The sequence below is a fragment of the Lactuca sativa genome, chromosome 8, assembly GCF_002870075.4.
Source record: "Lactuca sativa cultivar Salinas chromosome 8, Lsat_Salinas_v11, whole genome shotgun sequence".
Classification (NCBI taxonomy): Eukaryota; Viridiplantae; Streptophyta; class Magnoliopsida; order Asterales; family Asteraceae; genus Lactuca; species Lactuca sativa.
In genome coordinates, this window is record NC_056630.2 from 203,560,682 (window position 1) to 203,586,326 (window position 25,645).

Below are 25,645 nucleotides of genomic sequence, written 5' to 3' on the forward strand. Positions count from 1 at the left end.
CAATTCTCAACCTTTTTTATTTTCTCAATTGAACTTTTATATATATATATATATATATATATATATATATATATATATATATATATATATATATATATATATATATATATATATATCATTACCTATATGTTAAAGAGTTGGGCTTATGTCCACGTCGATAGTTGCTTTCCCTCCTCCAATCGGAAGACTAATGGGCGGCCAATTTTAAACGATGATATGTTCTTCCGTTATACCCTTCATCATCCTTCCGTTAGTTGCTTGGCTGCATGCATCACCAATCTGCCTGCTTGTTTCCAGTCATCATTGCATCAGGCCAACGCAACAGACTTCAAAGGTGGGTTTACTCTTTGTCGGTGTTTCCCCCAAAGCTCTTTGCCGCCTCAATTAAGCTTCTTAAGGCGAGTCACTCTTTCTTTCTCACGTTTTTCTTTTTGCCACTCTTTCTTCTCCTTTTTCTTTCTTATTGAGAAGTAACCGCCTTAGATTTCTTTAACCACCAATATCTCCTGATCCAGGTAATCAGTTCTATTTTTTAGTATTTATCTACAACATGAGATTTTTGGTCTGGTATCAATGGATAGTTACTAAATGTTCTGTACACCAAATCCTTTTATGCATCTTGTTTATATATGTAAATTAAAATATGAGAATCGACCAGTAGCAGCAAGAACTCAATTTGCAGATTATTTTTTCCTTGTTGTTTCAGTTGATGTCTTCGGCTATAATTTTCTTTTTGTTCACTGCTGCTTGAAGTGGTTACATTAACCCTAATCATCCACAGAAGTTTATTTATTTATATATTCTTACTCATTATCTGCATGAAATCTCTTTTCTCTTTTGCATCATGGTGGTAGTACTAAAAAATTTCAAAAAGGGGGCGAGGGGTTCTCTGTTCCACGTCGATGGGTTGCTTCCCTCCCCCAATAGAAAGACTGGAGCGGGCATTTTTAACGTATATGACGGTGAGCAGCTTGGCTGTCTACATCACCGAGGTGCCTGCCTGTATTACCAGGGTGCCTGCTTCCGACGCCGCCTTACAAACGTTTATGACGTATGATTCCCGCCAGCGATGGTCTAATTGAAGAAATCGACTACTTGGGCTATGGGTTTTCCTTTTGGCGGTGATGTTTTCTTCAAAGCTGCTTTCACCTACTGCTTTGTTTGAAGCGTCGATGAAATGTGCGTTCGTCGCCTTGCTTCCCTTTGTCGAGTCACACTCTATTATGAGCTCTGGTGGCCACCTATTGTCGTGGTTTTCAAGGTAATCTTTTTATATTGATTTCATTATATACCGACTTCAATCTCCTTCATCTCTTTTTATTATATTTTTTTGCTATCTCTTTCTTTAGACAATGCTTTGGGTGAGTGATTTCGACCTCAAATCGAAGCTACATGATTAGGGATTTTTTGTTTTGTTGTGTTCGTTTGCTGGATTATGGCTCTATCTTCACAAAAAGTTTTAATTTGAGACGTTGGATTAAACAAGAAAGGATGTTCTCCTTTTCATCTGATGGTGGTCGGAGACATACGACGTTGCCGCCTGCCAGGGCAGCTTATGTCTTCGTTTTTCCTGATTTAGGTAATCTCTACTATCGGTTTAATTCTAAAATACAAGCAATCGATATTCAATCATTTTTGTAGAACAATTTACATAATTTTTTGGGATTTGGTAGATTTCAAGTACTTAAATTTATTTTTTCTAATGGAATGCACTTTTGTTATTTAATGAATTTGTTGAATTACGGTCATTTGTTTGACACAATAGCGAAAGCCACTTAGAGAGTGGGAAGCTATCAACTTTATAAATTATTTATGGTTTCGTATTTGTTAGCTCTAATATGTTTGATCTTTATACAGATGGCGGTTTTTATGGAATTTTAACAAATGGGTGATATTGATGGTTTAGGAAGCATAAAAAGGATATAACACAGTTTCAGGCTGGATTTGGGTACCAGCAGAAATCCAATGCCTAGTAGATAAGAGAGATCGGAAATAGAGTTTATAACCACCTTCAACTTTCTCTATTCTCTGCAATATCATTGTTTCTATTGTGGGTTGTTTCAATTGTTTCTTCTTTGTTAAAAGATTATGATGGGGCTTAATAACAACTCGTAGTCTTCATCTTGACAAAATATTGAAGCCTTGGAGGAAACTACTAATTAGTTTTATTGAAAGACCAATGATTCTTACACTACAAGAAAGTAGAGCATTACCGGCGACAGGCGTCGTCGCTAAAAGTGCGGCTTGTCGCCGCTAAAATGTCGATGCTGATATTTTGTCGCTATTAATCAAACTGTCGCCGCTAACGCGTGTTTGTCGTCGCTAAAGACTTGTCGCCGCTAAAGACGTGTCACCAATAATAACCTATTGTTGCCACTAAAGGCGTCGCATGTATTGGTGTTTTTCTTTTATATATATATATATATATATATATATATATATATATATATATATATATATATATATATATATATATATATATATCACATTAAAATTAAAAAAAAAACTGGTATGATATTAATTAATCTAATCCTACATCATTCCATTCCAAAATATTAATACAATATCCGTTTAAAATTACTCGTCTGATTTAACATATAAAAAAAATATCGAAAATACTAGTCTAAAATACTTGCACAAATAAAACATAAAAAAATCCTACAACTATCTACTCATCATCATCGCTCTCCTCGTTTCCTCCGGTTTCATTTCGTTGTGGCAACGAACGAAACCAATCTTCAAGTGCAGCACTACATGCCAGATCTTTTAACATTGTTTGAAGCATTTCCAACTACAAATAAAACAACAGTCTTATAAGTTAAAATAGCATTATAACATTCTATATACAAAATATACATTCCACATATTGCGTATAAAACATTATAACATTGTACTATAAGTAACAATTACCAAATTTTGAAACTATTACTAAACTAACAATTACCAACATTTTAAACAATTACCAAAATTAAATAGTCCTGTCACCTGTGATTGTGGTGGTGGCTGTGTCAGTGGTTGTTCCTGATCGTACATCGACACAACCGTAGAAGGTTTACGCCCGATGCCTCTGATATGGCCACGTCGAACACCTAATATTTTTTCAAAACAATTTTGTGTATCCTTTGGTGTTAGACCGCTGGCTTCAGAAGATGCTTGAGTTTGTTGACTGATCTCAAAGAGTAAAGCATTCTGTATTTTCAAAAAAGAAATAAATATAATAAAAATTAGATTACTAACTACCCTTTGACGATATAAGCACTTATATGATAATAAAAATTAACCACTTACGTATTGTTGCTCGACTGCAGGACTACTAAACACCCCTTGGCGATCAGTATTGGCCTTACGAAATGCTTCGATTCGAGCGATGTCCTATTTAACATTAAAAATTAGATTAATTATAATTTAAATAAACAGTTAAATATATCATAGCTTACTTCTTTGAAACATGCATTGCTATACGAGCACGATCCCCCTCGGTTTACAACTTGTTGTTGTGCACGGACTCCTTTGTTTGACGCCGAACGCTTTAGAAATTCAGGAGTTTGAAAATGCTCGACTGCTTGCGCCCAATTTTCACGTGACATACCATCGGGGGGGGGGGGGGGGGGTTGGCTAATGCCCTTGGGATATCTGTAAGCCCCCCGACATTCTCAAAATAAGTATGCGCTTTATTTTTTTCAGCCTCTATAAATTCTTTGCAAGGTCGCGTCAATGCTCTGCAACAACTGAGCACGCTCGGGATCCAAGTTAACTTTATCTAAATCAAACTTATTCTACAAATACAAAAAAGTTAGTTAGTTAAATACCAATTAGAACTAAACTTAAAATATTGTCCAAGTTACCTTTAAATGAACCACTGTGGCATTCCTTAAAGCGGGGGAACCATTATCCCAACCAGATACGTTCAAAGGGATGTTCATCCATATATACTTCCCAATCTCACGGGTAAACCAATTACCATGGTTCCCGACAGGGGAATATGTCAGCTCCCTATTGAAATCCAAATCTACAGGCTTTCCCTTGTTTGCCCGTATTATCTTTGATAGTTGAATATTTTTTGCTAGGCCTCTTCTTTTTTTAGGGAGCTCAGCTGAAAAATATAATTAAAAATATTAGTCACGATAGCTTATAATAAATGGATAAAAACATCTAACAAATATATCATAATAAGACTTATCATCTTGTTCCTGTTGACCACGACCAAAGCCTATGGGAGGTGGTGGATCCCCGGCTCCATCACCTCCATGTCCTAAACCCATAACATCTGCCATCACGTACAAGAGTATCGCCCAACTAAACCCCATATACAACCTGCAAAATTACAATATGAATAGAATTATAGCAACATATTTTTTTTTCATTTTTTTCAACACATCACATACATAAATACATTTTTTTCATTTATTCCACATATTATAAACATAAATACACACGTTATATATACAAATACACATAAACTTGTTTTCTACACATACTCATTATAACATCATACTTTTTTTTTTCTATTATAGCAACCTAACTTTTTTTGATTTTTTTCATACATACAAATTGCATATATAATTTCAAAACTCATACATTACATAAATAAATACATTTTTTTTTCGATTTTTTCTACATATATACATACATTATATATACAAATACACATAAACATGTTTTCTACACATACTCATTATAACATCATATTTTTTTTTCTATTATAGCAACCTAACTTTTTTTGATTTTTTTCATACATACTAATTACATATATATTTCAAAACTCATACATTACATATATAAATACATTTTTTTTTCGATTTTTTCTACATATATACATACATAAATACATACATTATATATACAAATACACATAAACATGTTTTCTACACATACTCATTATAACATCATACTTTTTTTTTCTATTATAGCAACCTAACTTTTTTTGATTTTTTTCATACATACTAATTACATATATAATTTCAAAACTCATGCATTACATATATAAATACATTTTTTTTTCAATTTTTTCCACATATTACATACATTATATATACAAATACACATACTCATTATAACATCATACTTTTTTTCTATAATAGCAACCTAATTTTTTTCATTTTTTTCATACATACAAATTACACATTCACATTCACAATTAAAACACATACAAATAACATACACATACAAAAAAAATACTAATGTAAGAACACACAAATGCATAATACACATATAAACACATTCTATTTATAAAATGAAAGATGAAAAGGAACCTGTGGTAGTCTAATTTCAAAATTTTCCGGCAAAAATTCCACAGATCCGGCAACAACTCCGGCAACAACTCCAACAACAACACAACCTTAAATTAAAAGGTTAAACTAAGTAAATAAACATCAAAACATAAGAAGAATCGGAAATAGGGAAGAACTTCGACCTTAAATGGGTAAAAATTCCGGAATTGAAGTATGATCGTCTCCTCTTGGTCGTCGGTAATGGAAGTCTAGGTCGCCGATATTGGTAGCAATGGAGGTTTGGACGGCGGTGGTTTGTGCAATGGATGTTTGGACGGCGGCGGCTATGGTGTAAGAAAGACCGGCGATATCGATGGAGAGGATGAGAGAAAAGGCAGACAAAAATACGCAGGAAAGAGCGAATCGGAGGGGTTATCTGCACAGACTTTTAGCGGCAACGCCTATTAGCGGCGACGAATGGGTATTAGCGGCGACGAATGGGTATTAGCGGCGACAAGCCTGGAGGGAAAAGTCAACGCCTTTTTTCACGTCGTTACAACCGTTCGATTGAATACAGATTGAATGGATAGGGTTCATTTGACGCAGATCGCTACTGTTGAGTATTAGCGGCGACAGTGGGCATTAGCGGCGACATGTAACGCGTCATTTACATGTCGCCGCTAATGCCTAGTGTCGTTGCTAAAGCCGTCGCCACTAATACCCACATTTCTTGTAGTGTTATAAGATTAGCAATTGAAAAGGGATTATCTTTTTAGGTATTTTGTATTAGGACAATACCACAAACTCAATGCACACTAGGTGTTTGTAAAAATGCTAACATGATCGTTAAGTTGTTGATTTCTCAAGTTTTAACTTTGATTAATCAAGTTTATTGATTATTGTAGACAAAGGGTGGGCGAAAAGCTTGACAAGTAAACCATGGGACCAAAAGGAGCTCATGCAGTGCCAACTCACATCAACTAACACACAATCTAGAAGAATTCAAAAGATATGGTACATGGTCATCCAATGGCTAAGGGAATCTTATTCTGGCCCATTGGTGGCTTATATGTATGCACACAAACACAATCTTGTAACAAATATTATGACATTCTAAGAACATCTAAAGATGATGAAAAGAGGGACGGTTCTTGTTCCCAACTAACAAATTAGTTGTTATTTTTAAGGGGGGTTCATGGCCAACGGTCTTGCAAAAGACATTGTAAGGTATTGCTAAACCTGGCCCTAATTTCGAACTTTTTGATCAGGAAGTCGTTAGTAATGAAAAATTATGATATTACTTATGGTTTTTTTTTTTTTTTTTTTTTTTTTTTTTTTTTTTTTTTTGCAATTTATTCTCATTTTCTATGTCCATTACTTTCTTTTTAAATTACAGATCATACGTGGATATAGAATGCCATGAAACTGTTAAATCAAAGTTGAAGAAATTCTCATTCTTGAACAACTTCAAGAGGAGAGCATCAACGGTAAAACAAAGATTCAAAATTTAGGGTGTTTTATTGCTTTTAAGTTTTGAATTTTGTATATCTTGAATCACAGTAACTGGTGGAGTGGATAAAACAAGGATTTCATATGTGTGTGCATATGCAAATCTATCCGGGAAAGATTAAATTTCATCTGTTTTGTAGGTATGTTTAAGAAGGAGGCGTCGGATGCATTCTCTTCCGAAAGACGAAATCAATTTTCCGGACCTTGTTATAGACAATCCATTATAACCGGTAGAGTTTATTTATTTTTATTAAAATCGATCACATCCATCCTCCCAGTTAAGTACTTCACAAATTAAAATAGATGGGGTAATTTATTTTTATTGTTAAAAATCTATTCAATTATATGCTTTTCATTTACGAGGCTTTCTAAAATCTAAGAATTTCCGACAAATTACCTTTGAAATTTTACTATCTTCTTTTTTCACATAACATGTTTGGCAAAATGTCAAACCAAGTGTGCTTGTAATATTGGTGTATGTAGGATACAATTCCTATTTTTGCACATATTATGTTTGACAAAATGTCACAATGAAGTTTTATCAGGTTTTCTTACATATTTTACATAAGTTCAATTATTTTACACCAGATTATCGCATCTGTAGTCAATCCAATATATTAGTTGATTGATAAAAAGTTTCAACAACTTAGGTCTTTCATCTTTTGTCCTGTTTAATAGGCTTTATCTTCTCAACTTGCCATCTCATGTGTGTGTGTTTGTGCAAATCATAGTGTATATGTTATTTCAATGGCTTACAAGCTATCCAAGAGAAAAATTTATGATGATTTGCATTCAGTGCATATTTATTATTATTATTATTATTATTATTATTATTATTATTATTATTATTATTTGGAAATGAGCAAAGGTGAAAACTTTAACAGATTAGCAATCTATTTATCCTTTTTTCTTCTTGTACCTTGTTGACACATATGAAAGCTAAGTTTTTCTGGTCAATGTTGGCTTCTGATTTTGTTGATTGCGATGCATATTTTGTCAGCGGATCATTTCGAAGAGGAACATTAGCATGTTCTCTGGCCTTGTCTAGGTTGATGACAAGGTATAACCTTATATTCTTTATGTAATATTTATTACTTTAAAATCTATTTTTTTTATTAAGAAGGTTATAATGGGTTGGAAATGGTCAACTTCATGTAAGGTTTCACATTTATGTTTGCAACAAGTAAAAAGATATTAAATGAAAATATAACAAAAAGTAATGCACATAAGGAATTACTTAAACTATCTTATGGGTACTTGTTAATCTTTGGATGGATGACTCCCACTCTTAGCGAACACAAATAAGAAATGGTCAAATAAATACAAGATTTTTTGTTCATTGCTGCAATAAGTAAACATACAAAATTAAGAAATAAAGTGGAGCCTGGTGAAAATTGAGATTCATTTTATGAGTTCTTGAGTGGTTTATGTGACTAACATGAGTGCATGTGTTGTTGATTTATATATGCAACAGGAAAACATAGGACAAAGGTGAAGCAAACCACGCTGCTAGGGAGCAGCTACTTGTTGAATGATAGACAAATAATTTATCAAAGCATAAAAGTTTTAGGCCTCAAAAAGCATGCTCAAGTACTTAATTCATGAATCTGTGTTGATTTGATGCTGCAATCACTGACTCCTGGAAAAGCCTAGGACTTCAACTAAATATAAGAAATGCCAATCTACTTTAACTAATTATTTATTAGAGCATCCTACTTATATAGTACATCTAAAAATTTACCAATTAATGGAATGTGATCCAAATATTATCGGTATTTTTCCTGGAATCACTTACAACAAGCTTACTAATCAATTCTTTAGGGCCGTGATTATGACGGCCAAAATAAGGTTCCTAGTATATATGTATCGCTTTCACCAAATCACTTTAAGGATCTTCTACATTATATCAATATTAAATAAGGTTAATGTTATTTTTGACCAACCAATTATTTACTTTTATTTTATTTGGTCGTTGATATTTTTTATGCATTCTACATTCTTAAAGTGTCATTTTACGTATAAGAAAGTCATTATTAGAAGGAATAAGGGAGTAACATGTCATAGAGTTGATACGGCTTGTGATATGACATTTTAAGAAGCAAAACTTATCAACGGGTGTTACATGATGTCCATAAGACCTTTTATATTTGATTATATATTTTCTACAATTCTTCAAATTATTATTGTTATTATTATAAACTTTAATTCACCTCCCACCTCCTACCTCTTACCTCCCCCACCATTAACATCATTGTCATCGTCCGTTACCATCACATCAGCCGATTTCCTCCACACAAATGCACACATCCGTCTGATAAAGATGATACTTCTACTTTTTAGAATCCGCTTTTGACCGCACCAAACACACACATTTGTCCATTAAAGATGTTACTTCTAATTTTCTGAATCCATTTTCCTTGACACCAATTCATCTATTAAAGATGTTACTTCTATTTTTCCGAACCAACCAATATGTCGAAATCAGGAAGCCAAATTGGAAAATGGAATCAAAAGAGAAGAAGATTAAAAATATAATTGTGAATCAAAAGAGAATCCAATTGTAACTACATGGCAAATGAGTCATGTCGTGTGAAAATTTAAACGGGTTGAAAATGCATGGCACGAACACAACATGTTTAATAAACGGGTCAAAAAATGTCAACCTAGACATGACACGCTTAAACATCTCAAATCGACACCACATGACTAACCCGTATAACCTATTTGACCCATTTAACTCATTTGACTCGCTTAAGTAGTATTACACTGAAGTAGATTTAACCCGTTTAACTAGTCTAACGTGAAACCAATCCTTTTTTAAAATATTAGCCAATCAATATAACAAAAATTAATTCACTTCAAAAGCCGCTCCTTGACTCTTAACTCTTAAGGAAGCCACACTTTCACGAGCCAGCACTTATAAGTGAGTATCCTCAATGCCTCTTAAATCCTTGTACATCCATGCATTTTATAGCTACATTCATCTCTTCCACTTTTTTAAACCAAGTTTACCTTGTGTTTGTCCGATTGACCGGCAATTATAGAATTTTTATATCTAATCATTCTCTATCCATTTCATAACATTCAAGTCCTCAATGGTCACATACCTCAAATCCCAACTTTCACAAATTGACAACTATAATACGGAACCATCATAATTTTCAAATTTGACTTCAATAATCTTATAACTAATTCTTACGATCAATTCTATCATTATTATTTAATTAATTAAATTTTATTTCATTTAGTTAAATAATTTTATTTTAGCTTCCTAATTTTTATTTTTTACTAAAATAGACAAAAAAAAACATTTCTAAGTTATAAATGAGAATTTTACATTAATGAGGATGTTACATTGTCCTTGTGGTTAGGAGTGTTCATAACCGGATATCCGAAAATTCGGATATCCGAATTTCGGATATCCGAAATTTCGGATAGTTGATTTTTGGTATCCGATTCCGTATCCGAAATTTCGGATATCCAAAATTTCGGATACGGAATCGGATACCAAATCGGATATCCGAAAAATTGAAATTTTGTTAAAATTTGAAAAACATATGAAGTTTTTAAGTTAAAAATACATATTTTTAAATTAGAAAGGCATATGAAGTAATATATGTATTTAATTAATGGTGTTATCAATATGTTTTAGTTACTAAAATTCATATCATAAGACATATGCGACTAAAATAACAAATAATGTATAAAATAAAACCAAAATTTTCGGATATCGGATATCCGAATTATCCGAAAAATCTGAAAAGCATTATCCAATTCCGATTCCGAAAAATTGGATATCCGAAATTTCGGATATCCGAAATTTCGGATATCCGATTTTTCGGATAATTCGGATTCGGAATTTCGGAATTTCGGATCGGAATTTCGGATACGGATATTTTTGAACACCCCTACTTGTGGTATGATATCCGAATTTACCGAACATATGCTATTTTACGACGAGTTCACTTCTATAGTGAATTAGTTTTAGACATTTAGTTACGTATTTTCAAATTTTGACATCATGATTTATATACTAATATTGTACATCAATATTATTGTATATATTAGCTTAGTCGTGGGTTAGTAGAGTTTTGATATATTTTTCATCAAAAAGCTATTTCACACTTAACTAAGTTTTGAAGATGATGCTTATTTTGAAAACTTCTCAAAAGGATGGTAGGGTTGTTATATGTAATTAAAGAAAGTGTTTATTGTGGTGAATATCCCAAAAAATCCCCTCCATTTGTATACACCAAATTCGTAGGGACTGAATCTGGTAGCTTGTAATACTAAGAGGGTTGAAATTGACATTTTCTCTACTGGACGGTATCGAAGTGCGCTCTTTCAAAATCGAACTAAATAGTAAATACTTGACATTTGGCCCGCCAAAGTGCTAACCAGTCGATTGATCCATCCAAAGTTTCAAATTAAGCATTGTTAGCGATTGTTCTCATTTGGAAATTTTGATTCATGATCTAGCAGGATTTTATTCTTTTGTATTTGTGATTGTCGATTCTGTATGGTGTGATTCTGTAGCAATTTACAGGAAAAATGACGCAAGATGTTGATATGAAAGAACAACAGGTTCCGGCGTCACCTTCGAGCTCTCTTGAATCTATGTCTCATCGCGTTTTGCAGCGTAAGAATGTCTATAAATTTGATTCCGATGATTGTTTTATTTGATCATATAGTTCGTTTCTTGATAAACTTGATTTAATTTCTTTGTTGTGGAACAATTGATGTTATAAAATGTGTGCGTTTACTCTACCAACATCGTTTGTTTTTATTTACTTATTAGAGTTGAAATTTCGAATTCTTCATGGAGATCATGTGAAAATTGGCTTTCAGATTTTAAAAAAAGAGTTGTTGAACTGATTGAGGGCGGAGCTTACACTGGTAAAGTTCGTTGGATTTTGAGAGCCGTTAGCATTACAATCGTGTTAAGATGGCGGTTAAAAGTTTCTGTGATCTATCCGTTCCTTAATTTTGCCCTTACAACTGGATCGGAAGCACACTCTCGTTTAATTTCATTTTTTCCAAAGGTAGGTTACTTTTTGGCTTTGTGAATCTCGATGTTTAATAAACTTCCATTCAATTAGTCATCTATTCTATGAGGCACATAATTAAGCATCTCTTTCGCGAATTTCCTTGACACTATGTTATATATTTCGAATGTACAGCCCAAAGTAACGTGGAACTTGATTTCAAATACTTGTTGGTGAAATTGAAAACAAAATGATCTGAATGACATAAACATTTGCATTTGGTTTGATATATTATAGGATGATGATCATGAGATGGAAGTTGATACTGCATCATCTGCAACTCAAGGTACTGTTAATCACTCCCATGAGATGGAGATCTACTGCTACTTCCTTGTGCTGATATTCCTAATTGATCAGAAAAAGTACACTGAGGTGAGCATATATGTTTAGATTACTTCATCTTGGCAATTGGTCAATTGGTCAACTCACCTTCATATTATGCAGGCTAAGGCTTGTTCTTCAGCAGGCATTGCCAGTTTGAAAAACTCGAACAGAAGAACAGTTGATGTTCTGGCATCCAGACTCTACTTCTATTACTCTCTTTCTCATGAACTTAGCAACAGTCTCTCTGAAATTCGTGGGTGAGTGACAAAAGGGTTATGTTTTTCAATTATCAACTAGATTGTGACCAATCATACTTTATCAATTTATCTGGCTTGAATAAGATGATGATGATGATGTTTAATTACATGCAGTAATCTCCTTGTTTTGCACCGGGTTGCTAGGTTGCATCATGATGAATTGGGGCAGGTTTGTTTCTCAATTTTGTTACTGTGACTAGTTATCTATCATTATTATTAGTATATTTATTTGTTATTATTATTTGTATTATTAGTAATATTATTATAATCAATGTTTCTGGTGAATCATTTTATGTTGTGTGATGAGCAGGAAAGACTCCTAAACTTGATACTTCACAACTACCTTCATTACAATTTGTATGATCAAGCAGAGAAGTTTAGATCAAAGGCACCACCTTTTGAAGGTCATTCAAATCGCCAGGTAATTCTTCATTTGATAAATCATCAATTCATCCTTTGAAAGGTTCCATTTGTTAAAAGGTTTGATATTTGCTTCATATGGAGGGTTCGATATTTGATATACAGGAGCATTTCATTATTTTATATTCGATATTTGTATTTTTTTACAGTTTTGTCGTTACCTGTTTTAAGCAGAAAGGAATCTCTTCTCCAAGCTGCCCGAAAAGCCCCTGTGGAGAGATCCCTTGGTTTCCGGGTCCAATGCAACAAGTGGGCCATCATTGTTCGTCTACTTCTTGGAGAGATTCCTGAACGAACCCTTTTTAAGCAGAAAGGCATGAAGAATGCATTGAGGCCTTACTTTGACCTCACAAATGTAAGTTCACTTCAATTACAATAACCCCCAGTTCAGTTGTAACTAACTAACTAACTAACTCAATTCTGACTTTTGACTTCGACTTGAATAGTGAAATCCATCAAGCATGTAATTTGACAAAACTGGATTTTGTTCATTTGGCAACCGAACATGTCACGGAACGGAATCTCGAATTCCAAATCCCGTGAACCAAACATGCCATTCCATTCCATGGAATCTCTAATTCCTTCATTTCTTTTTTCAGGCGGTTAGAATTGGAGATCTGGAACTATTGAAAACTGTCGCCGAGAAATTCTCCACCACTTTCACCTCCGACCGAACCAACAACTTAATCGTAAGACTCCGCCACAACGTCATAAGAAACAGACTCCGCCACATCAGCATCGCATACTCGCGTATCTCCCTTGCTGACGTGGCAACCAAGCTCCGACTGAACCCATTAATTGCTGATGTGGAGAGCATCGTGTCAAAAGCCATCCGTGATGGTGCCATCGATGCCATGTTGGATCATGCAAACGGGTGGATGGTTTCTAAGGAAACGGGAGACATCTATTCAACAAACGAACCACAAATTGCTTTCAATTCTAGAATTGCCTTCTGCTTGAATATGCATAATCTGGCTGTACGTTCCCTTCGCTTCCCGCCAAATTATCATAAGGAGCAACAGGTCGATAGCGATAGCGATAGCGATACATCCGATGAAGAATATGATGACGAATATTGATTTGCTTGTAATACTCCATCTCAACGTTTTTACTTTTATACTAAAACTAAAACTAAATCTGAACTGATGATAGAACAGGAATTGAATGATTGAACTGGAAAAAGAAAAAGATTAGTTCAAGGATATACTAACCTAGGCTACTAGCATTGACCTAACCTATCTAACAGAAAATGACCTTATTGCCCTCACTAACTTTACTTTAGCCGCAACCTAAAGAAATACACCCAAGACTCGAGCAACATCTATTCTTATTAGAATATTATGTTTTGAAAAAGGTACCCGTTAACATAAATAAAAAATTGTTTTATATTTAGATAACATTGTTATAATTAGAAAAAAAAAAAACAACATCGTTATAATTAGAAAAATTTTCAAAATACAATGCTATAATAAATAAATAAATGAAAGTAGGTTGTTTTCAAACATGTTAAAATTGTATTTCTAGAGGTCTTATGTTTTCTCTATGATCTTGTGTTATTGGCCTCATCTCCTATTTCAGATTACCTTTTGGGCTAAATGTAAGAAACAACAAAGTAGTTTCATTTATTGGCTTTTTTAGCGTCTAGTTTCATTACTTCTTACTACAATATGGAACTTGTAACTTTTTTCTTATTAAGACAATAAGACATTGTACTTTGTATTTTTAAAAATCTACATGATTTTAGAAATGAACATTGTTTTTTATTTGATTGAAATTGTTATACTTCATAGATTCTTTAAAGTACATTGATGCATAGGAAGAAATGAGAGTAGGGTGTTATAATAAACAAATAAATCAAAGTAGGTGTCCTTTTGATTATAATTTGTTGTTTTCGAAGATGTTAAAATTATATTCTTAAATGTCAAATGTTTAGGATATGATCTCATGATATGAGTGTTGTGAGATTTATCTCGTAAGCTAAATGCAAAAAGTAGCAACATATTTTCATTTATTTGTTTATTATAGTTTTCTAATTTCATTTCTTTTGTTGTACTTTCATTTTTTCTTTCTTAAAGGCCTATTACCTCAAAAAATGTATCCTAACTCTTTCAACTTTTTTCCTTATTAGGACATATTAATTTTTTTACCCAATTATAGTAATGAAAATTACCTTGTATTTGATTGACATTGTGACTTTCCATACAACGTTGTACACAATAAAATGAAAGTCGGATGTCAGAATAAACAAATAAATAAATTTATGTTGCTATCTCTCGCATTTGATCACATTTCATTGGAACTCTTTTATTTTAGAAGTGATAATTTTCGAAAAACATGACATCCCGTTCTCATAATTGACGACTTATCATAATAAACATTCCAAAACAAACAAACAAACAAAACAAAACAACACCCACTCGCACCTTTTTTGAATGGACGCTTTAAGGCTTCTTTTAAGTTGAGGGGCTATAATGAATTAGCCCACTATAAGCGTCCGAACCACAACTCACCTTTGATTCTCATATCGGTATCTGCTTTAGTATGCATAACAAGGTCCTTGGGTCTAGCCCAACTCCCACAAGGAGGAATGGAAGGATTATAGTTTGGAAGAATGGAAGAGTTTTGATAAATAAAGAAAACTTGAATGATGCCGACTCATTAAATTATCTTGCATTGTGATTTTATAATAAGAACGATTTATTTTGAATAGGGAAAACAAAGATAATAAGTCATAACGAGTAATCATTTATTTTAGTACGTCAGTAATTTTGATCAATTTATTTAAAGGTTAATATATTCAAATCATATTTTTCATTAATGAATTGCATGTACAAGTAAGCTATAAAATATGTCAAATGACAAATATTGTCTAAAATAACTTTAAATACACATCATATATCAGTTTGCTAAAAAAAATAGCATTTTGTTTTGTTTTAATAAATAAATTTATAATGATTTTCATATGGTGATTTTTATTAAAATCCAAAACAACAATTTACCTATTTTATTTGGAAATCAAAATAGTCATTGTTTCATACGAGGTCCGTTCTATCTAGAATGTATTCGAGGATTGATATCGCTTCGATGTGTTCAACTTTGATGTAGAACCAAGATGACACTAAAAATGAGGGTTTATAAACAAATACAGAAGTATTGTTTGATTGAAGCAATGGTATGGCGTCCCACATCGGTGGCTCCAACGAAAGTTGTTGGGTTTATATTGCTTCGCCTTCGAATATTGTTTGTCCCTTCGGTTGCATCCGGTAAAATTGGAATGATACAGAGAAGATTAGAATGACCCCATGTCTAATGGTTTAGGAAACCATGTTAAAAAAGCTCCATGAGCTTATCAATAAACAATCTCGAATTGTATTTTAAAAATCTAGCTTATAAGTAATTTACCGGATGTATATTAATTTTTCTTGAACTAGAAACATAAGTTTAAGTTGTTAATGCAATTTACCGGATGTATGTTAATTTTTCTTGAACTAGAAACATAAGTTTAAGTTGTTAACGCATTATAGTACAATGAGATGTATGTTAATTTTTCTTGAACTAGAAACATAAGTTTAAGTTGTTAACGCATTATAGTACAATGAGATGTATGTTAATTTTTCTTGAACTAGAAACATAAGTTTAAGTTGTTAACGCATTATAGTACAATGAATGTTAATTTGTTACATAGGAGCGGTCTGGACGACTGGAGTATCTTTCAATGAAAATGAAATAGTTTACACAACTTATTAACACTAAACTTACCAACAAATTTACGCAAATTTAAAACCTACAAGCTACATTACCATTAGACTTCGATGACTTGAAACTAGTGTTGTTCGAGGTGGCAGTTGACATCCTATAACTTTTTGTTTAGGTCTGGAAGATGTTCTGCTAAGTGATAGTACTGATTTTTTTTTTAAGGGAAGTGTATTAAAGAAGCTTATGCACACTTTGAAAAATACGTGGTCAAAGGGGGTGCCACATGGTTCCCTCTCATTCCTTTAAAACATTGAAACTTTATGGATCCACTGGATCCATAAAGTTTCAAATTATCTACTAACTAAATTATCATCTGATTGAAGCAATTCTATGGCCTCCCACATTGGTGGCTGGAACGTAAGCGTCTGAGTTTATCAAGCTCCGCCTTCGACTATAATTCGTCCCTTCGGGGACATCCGATAAAATTGGAACGATACAGAGAAGATTAGCATGGCCCCTGCGCAAGGATGACACGCACAAATCGAGAAATGGTCCAATTTTTTTTTTTTGCCCTAGTTCGTTCGACCGATTTTGCAGTTGTTTTTGGCCCTAAATCGTTTCAAAGGAAAACCATGGTGTTTGTTCGACTCACCGGGTACGATTAATGGCTTCCCTCGTTGTTTTCACCCATAGCAGCTTGCTCATAACAAATGATATGATTCGTTGTTTATGGATGTAGATAGAATCAATGTATCGACCGATTTTGCAGTTGTTTTTGGCCCTAAATCATTTCAAAGGAAAACCGTGGTGTTTGTTCGACTCACCAGGTACGATTAATGGCTTCCCTCGTAGTTTTCACCCATAGCAGCTTGCTCATAACAAATGACATGATTCGTTGTTTATGGATGTAGATAGAATCAATGTATTTGTTTTGGAGGCAGGATAAGTGAATCACTGTTAATATCTATGCCTGAATTGTCTGGTAGCAGTTAATAATCAAGCATGAAGTTTGTTGAAGTAATTTCGTCTTTAGATGTTGAAATTGGGGTTTTTCTTGAGTGATTTAGTGTATTCAAATGCTTGTCAAAATGCAAAAAGAACACCAAATTATGTGAGTGAGAATCAGCTATGCTAACAATCTTACCTTTGCCATTATATCAAAGTAGTTTTAATAGTAAAAGTTACAACATTCAAGAATCTGTAGAAAAGTTACAGGCTTACAGCATTCAACATTCAACAATCTGTAGGCAAGAAATCAACTCTATGAGTACTAAATTCATCCATCAAGATCACTAAAATATACAAGATTCATAGATTACTAGAAAACATCTCCATAATCATTTGACATAGGTCACCATTGTTTTTCACCAATTTACATGTCACAAACCTTGGCTCACATCATTACTCATTACATGAAATGCATCCACATTTTCTCTCTGTCTCTATAATAATAATAATAATAATAATAATAATAATAATAATAATAATAATAATAATAATAATAATAATAATCTTCCATCCAGGGTTTCAAAATGAACCATTTGAGTTCCCTAATGTACTTACATCATTTTACCCATAATAACAACACACTTACAAATAACAGTACATTTGCTTGTATAGGTAACATGAGTGAAGCATGTTGCTATTCCCTGTATTGTTCCCTATCAATTATTCATATTTTCATATGCTTTTGTAGGCTACTTCTATATTCTTTCATTGTATACATTGTTTACTGCTTTCTAATATATATGTTTCTAAAATGTTATGTTCCATCACATTTAGTATATGTGTGTCTTGCATTTAATCCCAATAATTGATGATGAATACTTGTGTCGTGTTTCCTTCATCCCGTTTTCATGAATTTGGAATTGAGTAGGGTTTGTTTTCTCGTAATTTAAGGTATATATAATACATTTTGTTAACAATAAAAAATTTCTTTCAAGTTATCAAATGCAGTGCAGGTACAACCTTTATTGTTTTTTTTTATCTGCAGTTGTCATGTACTCCTGCATAACAAATGGAGCCTAGTGTTTACACTTCTTACCCATAATTTCTTGTTTTTTTTTCAGGCTGTTAGAATCGGACATCTCGACCTTTTCAAAACAGTTGATGAGAAATTCTCAACCAGTTTCACAACATCAGCATCTCCAACTTTTGTTGCTTTCTGTTACATAATATTTTCAATCTTTTTTTTTCTTATCAAAGCATTTTACTTTGGGAAGTGTATCCAAATTATATATGGATAGATTTCAGTTTTTCCTTATATGACGCTTGTTTTCTATAGATGGGTAGATTACTCAAAATGTAAGGTTGTATAGAAAAAATAAATGAAAGTTAGAATGTTATTATAAACAAATAGAATACAGTTTTTTTTTTCTTGTATGTAACCCTCACCTTTTTAGCCCCTTCACATCTTATTGAAATTCTTATATTTTGAAAGCGGTAAATTATTTAAACAAATGACCCTCAAATCACTTTCAGTCCTAGAAATGCATTCCCCTTGCTGTTGGGACTATCCTTGGAAATTGTTTGTGGTATCACATCAAGTCAGAAAAAACGGTTAAATAATATTTCCGACTACACATGTTCATGTGAACTTTAGGTGTGGGAACATTAAACAGTCTACTTGAAGTTAAATAAGGCTACAAATACCATCAAAAAAAGATCCAACATGACCATTAATCTTTATAGAAGGCAAAACGTCTTTGCAAATAGAACCAATATCAAATACATCATGTCGACAAAAGAGAATAAAGTATAATGCACATGACGTTTACTGACAAGTCTCTGTGTTAAGCTGTTAGTTAGTGAAGGTAGGTTAATTTTGTATGAAAAGGGGTCAAAAGTATGAGTTGTTAGTTTATTAGTGCAGTAAACACACATGATAACTTTTAGGAGGGTTATGCACATCAATTTAATAATCTACCATCTTTCATGAAGTTCAAAACTTAAGTTAGTCAAGTAATTAAGACGACATAAGGTTAAGTTAGCTTATCATAGTTAATGAACAAGATGACTATGAAAGGTTTGGACCAGACAAGTTTTGTCTATAAGTTAAGGAAGAGGAATTGAGGATGATTATGAAAGGTCATTCATATCTTTTGCATAAACAATAGATTGAGAGTGAGTCAATACACTGTCCTATCTTATTCTACCTACTTTTTGGATGGGACAAAAAATAGCAATTTTTGTCGTGTTGACTTGATATGGATTGATATGGGTAAAATCAAGTGCATAATCGACAGTCTTTTGCACTAATTACCATGATGAGATTGATCTTTTAGTCAAGATTTTTACAACACTGATCGTAGCAATTTTCAACCTGAAAAATGGTATCTAATTGCCTTTTGACATTTTTTTGCTTATCTGGCATTACAAATACCAAATTTGAATTTAAGCATTACAAGTTTTTTGCAATTATGGGTAGAAATTGGTACGTATGTTGCTATTATTAAAGTACATTGCCCATATCGTTAAAAGAAAGGAATAACACATTGCTATTTCTAGCAGTTTTCTTATTTTAGAACTTAAGATAGTAAGCCAAAACTTGCAACTGAAACATATTATGCAGACTTGAGAAGTATAGGATATAAGGTTTCATTGTACTATGGAGTGAATGAAATCTGTAACAATCTTAGTCAAGGTTTCATTGCCAATTAATCATTGTACTATGCAAAACAAATATTAATGCATGATGCTAATTTGAACTATTGTAAACTTCATAACCATTTTGTATCATTTGAGAAATGCCTAACTAAAATCCCGATATAATTTGAGCTATTGATTTGTTTATCATAGCATGAAGTATGCTGGCATGTTGCATGAGAGTAGGATGCTAATAATGTGTTATCAGAGTTTGGACTAAATGAGCTATTAGATTTAAAATAAAAATTAGAGCATGTATTTGAGAAGCCTAAATGTACCAAAAGCTTAACTGATAAAACTAATAATAACATGATTACAATCTTGTATTTGAATAGAAATGGGGCACGTCATTAATTATGAATTTTTGATAATGTTTTTTGCTTTGTTGTAAGGACTAAAATTCAAGCAAGGATAGTTGATGTGGCTGATGGTCAAAACAAAGATAAAAAGAGGAAGCTGAAAGTGATAATGCTCTGATCTTGAAGGACTGAATCTGGAAGTTTACGAAACTGTATAATGTGAAAGTTAAAAAAGACTTGTTTTAATGGAATGAGATTCCTTAAAGACTATACAAATATTAACTTTCTAATTACGAACCAAACATGTATTTTCCCATTCCTTTATAACAGGACCATTTATTTCTTGATTTGTAACGGTTGAGTTTGTAATAAAAACTTTTCATCCTTCATAATTAAGATGTATCATTTTATAAAAATGTCATTAACACATGACCAAATACTTGAAAAGATTTGCAATTAATGATCATTCCGTTAACCTCCAACATAATAGAGAGCATCACATACAAGAATTCAATCTAAAAAAACTTCATCTCCATTTCCAACTTATCCAGGAACTAGTCAACTGACTACAAAACTGGAAAGTTTAAATGGCTACAAAACTGAAAGTAGGAAAAATCATCCGGTGTTTGTTTTACAATAAAATAATATCCGACTAAGATTTCAACCCCGTGACAATTAGGCTTAAGAAAAGGCAATCAGACTCCTTAAATATCATTAAGGCTAGACACTTGATCAATTCAAATGGTAAAGAGAAATAGAAATCAAACCATAAATACCACGAATTTAACATGGTCCAAAGCAGCCTAAAAATAAACTGAACCAAAATGTCGTACACGTCATGCTAACAAGAGAGAATCTAGATATAATGCTAGACATGAATGTAAGAAATAAATCAACATCCACATAAGTTATATTATAACAACAATAGATAAAAGTGGATGACTTAATATTATAAAAGTCCTAAATTTTTAACGAGTAATTGGAAAAAGCCTTAATATTTTTTTTTATTATTGTTGTGGTCACAACTTTCTCGCAGAATTATCACTCTAGCCCACTTAACGAGTTTCATGGTTAAGTTGGTTAGATTTTTTTGCAAAATTAGTCCTAAAAAGTTGGTTAAAAACTATGTGGTATAATTTTTTTAAAACCTCAGCGACTAACACTCTAGCCCACTTAACGAGTTTCATGGTTAAGTTGGTTAACTTTTTTGCAAAATTAGTCCTAAAAAGTTCAAATTTAGTCGCTCAGGTTTTAAAAAAATTATACCACATGGTTTTTAACCAACTTTTTAGGACTAATTTTGCAAAAAATTTAACCAACTTAACCATTAAACTCGTTAAGTGGGCTAGAATGATAATTCTGCGAGAAAGTTGTGGCCACAACAATAATAAAAAAGATATCAGGGCTTTTACTAATTACGCGTTAAAAATTTAAAGCTTTTATAATATTAACCTAAAGTGGATTTGATTGATGTTATGCCATCGGAGTCCGTTGCACCATGATCAACAGTGTACAATCCTTGCTACAAAGTGTGTGGCTTTTTTGGATTCCTAATATTACCTTGTTTTTAAAATGGATTTTTGTTACATATTATTAAGTGTTGTGAAATATCAAAAGGATTATTGTTTACAAGAATTGAAGGATTTGAGATAAATACTCAAAAGATAAAACATATTTAATTTTTTGTATATTGTTTTTCTTATTATATATTTTGCAACAAGGATGATTTATTTTAACGAGAAAAAATGAACAATTAAAATGAGAAAGCTTTAATTTACTTATAGACAAATGTATTCGGATTATAATTTTCATTAAGGGATCATATTGACAAATTAATATAGAAAGTAAAAAAGGTCAAATAAGCTATAAATTAGTCTAAAAAAAAAAAAACTAAAATATCTTTAAAGATTTATAAATTATAACTTTTGTTCACCCAAAACATCTTAAAATGAATAGGAGTCGTCTTTTAGGTTTGGTGCATGATAGGATTTCATCATCTTCACCTTGAGGTGGTAAAACTGAAAAGAGGAACAGTCAAAATTAGGGCTTTTACAACCAAATACTTTAACTATCGTCTGATTGAATCAATGCCATGGCCTCCCACATCGGTGGTTTGTACGCTATCCTTTGAGTTTATATTGCTTGGCCTTCGAGTATAGTTCGTCCCTTCGGGGACATCCGATAAAATTGGAACGATACAGAGAAGATTAGCATGGCCCCTGCGCAAGGATGACACGCACAAATCGAGAAATGGTCCAAATTTTTTTTTTTGCCCTAATTTGCTCGATCGATTGCTCTTCAAATTCTTTTATGTCTGGATTTTGAGTTGATTTCTGACTCAACAACTTCAAAGAAATACCGCTAATGGAAATCCGCTTCAACTTCGTGCCATTGTTTGCCCTATCTCGCTAAAACGGCTTCCAAATTTTTTGTTTAGGGAATTGTTTCTCCGATTCACAAGCTACGACAAGGTACTGTTAATGACTTCTGATAAAAACTCTTACTTATTTCTAGTTTTTATGCAGCCTGTGATGCGTATGTATATGATTCACATATAGATGGAAATGTGCTCCTTAACATCCTTGAATAGTTTGGTCGAATCAATTAATAATCAGGCATAAGTTTATGATACAAGTTTGGTTTTTACATGTTGAGATTCAGACTTTTCATGTTTATCTGATTGTATTCGTTAATTTCTGTTGGTTGTCTTTCTTCTAATTGGTGCAACTTCTTGATTTATCATATGTCTTCAACAGCAGTTAACAATCAAACAGTATATAAGGTTGCTTACTCTAACATACTTTACTCATCTTCTTTGTAGTTTAGAAATTATAATGTTTAGTTTGTATTAAAGCTTCAAGTATACTTCTGCAAAATATTAAATAGAGGGAAAGAAAAAATGCATCTTATAAGCTTTGATACATGATTAAGTTCTATCACTTTGCAATTGGGTACGTTTTTATTTATTTATTTATTTATTTTTTAACTTGAGAAGATTTAACCTGATAAGCTAGGTGTTTCTTTTTAACTTGATGCATAAAGAATGCCTTAATTGAGAAAGTTTAAGTTGTAACTTTTTTTTGGTTATACTTATACCCTCCAGTTTATCATCTCTTATACAAGCAAGATAGATAATACTATCACCTTAATTTCTCATTTTTCTATCAATTAAATGCTTACACCATCAACATCGTATAAATTACATTTTTAGTCAAATTAGTTAACATTAACATCACAATGGTTACCAATGATTTATATGAGCTAATTTTGATTAGAATTAAATGAAAAAGAAAAGATGTGAAATGTAATTGATTCATTTCTGGTTTTTTAGCTTTCAACTTGTAATATGCTGTTGAAGTTCCCCTACTTCTTCCCTTTTGTTCTAGCTCTAAATGCAGACATCTATAAATGAGGGCAACTTCGCAAATAACTAGGACTTAGTTTGAAAAGTCTCACTACCCTGCCATTCTCTATTAATTAAAAAAAAAAAAAAGAGATATCACAGAAAGCACTACGTATTTTCATTATCCATTTAACCACCAAAGTACTATTTCTTGTTGGTTTAGTCACCAAACTATTATTATATTAATCATGAAAAAGTATTAGTTCATGGCTGAATCGGTAAAATGGTGAAATTACTTTCTTCTTTATTCTAAAGCGGTTTACTGATAAGAATGGTTGTTTAAAGGGTTCAAAAATATGTAGTGGTTTTAATTACTACTCATAATAGGTAAATGGATAAATCGATAAATTAGTGAAAGTACAAGTTCGTGTATGTATTTTGGGCATATTTTGACCTGTTTGACCAATTTCATTTTCAGCCAAGTTTTTCATTTTGACCCATTGGTGGTGCAATTTTAAGTCTCATTTGCTGGACAAGCTTTCCATGGATTGGATGTGTTTGATAAGGAGGGCATTCATGTCTTTTACACATTTTCTTGAATGGAACAAAAAATGCAACTTTTGTCCAATTAACATCAGTCCTAGTTCTAGACCCACCAAATGTAGTACAATATGTTTTGTCCTCTCTTGTCTTGCATTACAAAGCATATAATCGAGGAAGACAATGACGATTTTTGATAGTTTCATTTCTCTCCTGTTATGACATTGTGGTTTCAGTATCTTTCTTATTAAGAGTTTAAGACATTGTACTATAGAAAATGTATCCAGTTATGGCATTGTACTTTCAGATTTTTTTTCATTGTTAGGAGTTAGGAGGTTGGACTTTGAAAAATCTAACTTTATAGTAATGGAAAGTGTTGTAGTTGAATAAGTTTGCTATAGTATGATGTTGACATGAAGGAAACAAAATTAGGATATTGTAATAAATAAATAAATGGAAAAACTTATTATATGATAATAGTTTACTGTTTTTGAACTTGTTAAAACTGTATTTTTTTTTTTTTTGCTACAATGTCATGTGATCATTAAGATGCGAGATTACCTTTCAGGCTAAATACAAAACTAGCAACGGACTTTCATCAATTTGTTTATTTAGCTTTCCCAATCTTATTGCTTTCTACTTTAAGATTGGGTAAATTTTTCAAACTACAATGCGTGATATGAGGAAATAGAAATATGATGTTATGATAAACAAATAAAATAATGTAAGTAGGTACTTCTTACATTCAACAACCCTAAACTTTTCAATTCTTGCATTCTAGTATTTATGTATTTGTAATTTTACAAGATATTTTGTTGTAACAAAGTTTTGGTTTGGTTGGTGTATTTGGGTTTTGAAACCTGTTTAAGGTATTTTGATTTTGAATAAAAAGAGAAAAGTTCAACCTATGTTTAAACCAATTAAACTATTAATGCATATTAGAAATTCAATACATATTTATAAATTGTGCTTTCTTTTATTCATTAAACTATTGAGTATACGTTATTGTGCATATTGTTGTTCGTGTGTCCTAAGTACAATAATTCAAGACAAGTAAGCATTTGTTTTAAGGTGTAAGTAATTTTGATCAATTTATATCTCGATTTTTTTTTTATTATATAGACGAAACATTTGAGGAAATAAAAAGATTAAATGGGTTAGATACGGTGAACAAATCTAATATCATCTAAATTAAAAAAATATGCTTGACAAACTTGTAATCTTATGTATAGGTTTGTTAAAAAAAAATATAATTATTTAAATCAATAGTTTTGTAGTAATAAACTTTATAAGTAAACAAATTATTTCGATCATTTGTTCCAAATATTTAACATCTTGATTTCTAGGTATGAAATTC

The 25,645-nt window shown here is 32.2% G+C and overlaps 3 protein-coding genes, 2 long non-coding RNA genes and 2 other non-coding genes across 9 annotated transcripts; 6 read left to right on the top strand and 1 right to left on the bottom strand.

The window, feature by feature from the left end:
* The first annotated feature begins 248 nt into the window (after positions 1–248).
* Positions 249–8,491, top strand: LOC111895418 (uncharacterized). 2 transcript variants are annotated; one of them, XR_008225936.1, is made up of 6 exons: positions 250–515; positions 855–1,261; positions 1,350–1,579; positions 6,116–6,697; positions 6,860–7,779; positions 8,194–8,491. It is a non-coding gene; the product is annotated as an uncharacterized LOC111895418 (long non-coding RNA). The 2 variants fall into 2 exon arrangements; XR_008225935.1 differs by having other exon boundaries at positions 249–1,261.
* On the bottom strand, positions 2,513–4,100 carry LOC111895417 (uncharacterized). The gene is made up of 5 exons (XM_023891499.3): positions 3,846–4,100; positions 3,438–3,776; positions 3,289–3,372; positions 2,986–3,189; positions 2,513–2,791 (listed from the first exon to the last, which is right to left on the bottom strand). The coding sequence occupies exons 2-5, from the start codon at positions 3,585–3,587 to the stop codon at positions 2,669–2,671; spliced, it is 561 nt and encodes a 186-aa protein (XP_023747267.1). The 5' UTR covers positions 3,588–3,776; positions 3,846–4,100; the 3' UTR covers positions 2,513–2,668.
* A 2,654-nt stretch (positions 8,492–11,145) lies between the features above and the next one.
* LOC111895410 (probable 26S proteasome non-ATPase regulatory subunit 3) lies at positions 11,146–14,164 on the top strand. Its single transcript, XM_052766770.1, is given in 10 exon segments — positions 11,146–11,358; positions 11,568–11,761; positions 12,002–12,136; positions 12,209–12,345; positions 12,460–12,514; positions 12,656–12,766; positions 12,915–12,931; positions 12,933–13,032; positions 13,034–13,120; positions 13,365–14,164. Coding segments are annotated over 10 exon segments (1,404 nt in total). The 5' UTR covers positions 11,146–11,270; the 3' UTR covers positions 13,845–14,164.
* Positions 14,165–16,747: 2,583 nt separating this feature from the next.
* Positions 16,748–18,866, top strand: LOC111895413 (uncharacterized). 2 transcript variants are annotated; one of them, XM_023891497.3, is made up of 3 exons: positions 16,748–17,116; positions 17,205–17,288; positions 18,531–18,866. In XM_023891497.3, exons 1-3 carry the CDS (start codon positions 16,989–16,991, stop codon positions 18,634–18,636), a joined length of 318 nt encoding a protein of 105 aa, XP_023747265.1. In that variant the 5' UTR covers positions 16,748–16,988; the 3' UTR covers positions 18,637–18,866. The 2 variants fall into 2 exon arrangements, 1 of the variants encoding a protein (XP_023747265.1); XR_002851556.3 differs by having other exon boundaries at positions 16,764–17,116; positions 17,201–17,288.
* On the top strand, positions 16,922–17,024 carry LOC111895420 (U6 spliceosomal RNA). The gene has a single exon (XR_002851562.2). It is a non-coding gene; the product is annotated as a U6 spliceosomal RNA (small nuclear RNA).
* Positions 18,867–22,346: 3,480 nt separating the features above from the next.
* On the top strand, positions 22,347–24,678 carry LOC111895414 (uncharacterized). Its single transcript, XR_002851558.3, has 2 exons — positions 22,347–22,876; positions 24,227–24,678. It is a non-coding gene; the product is annotated as an uncharacterized LOC111895414 (long non-coding RNA).
* LOC111895419 (U6 spliceosomal RNA) lies at positions 22,568–22,670 on the top strand. The gene has a single exon (XR_002851561.1). It is a non-coding gene; the product is annotated as a U6 spliceosomal RNA (small nuclear RNA).
* Positions 24,679–25,645: the final 967 nt, after the last annotated feature.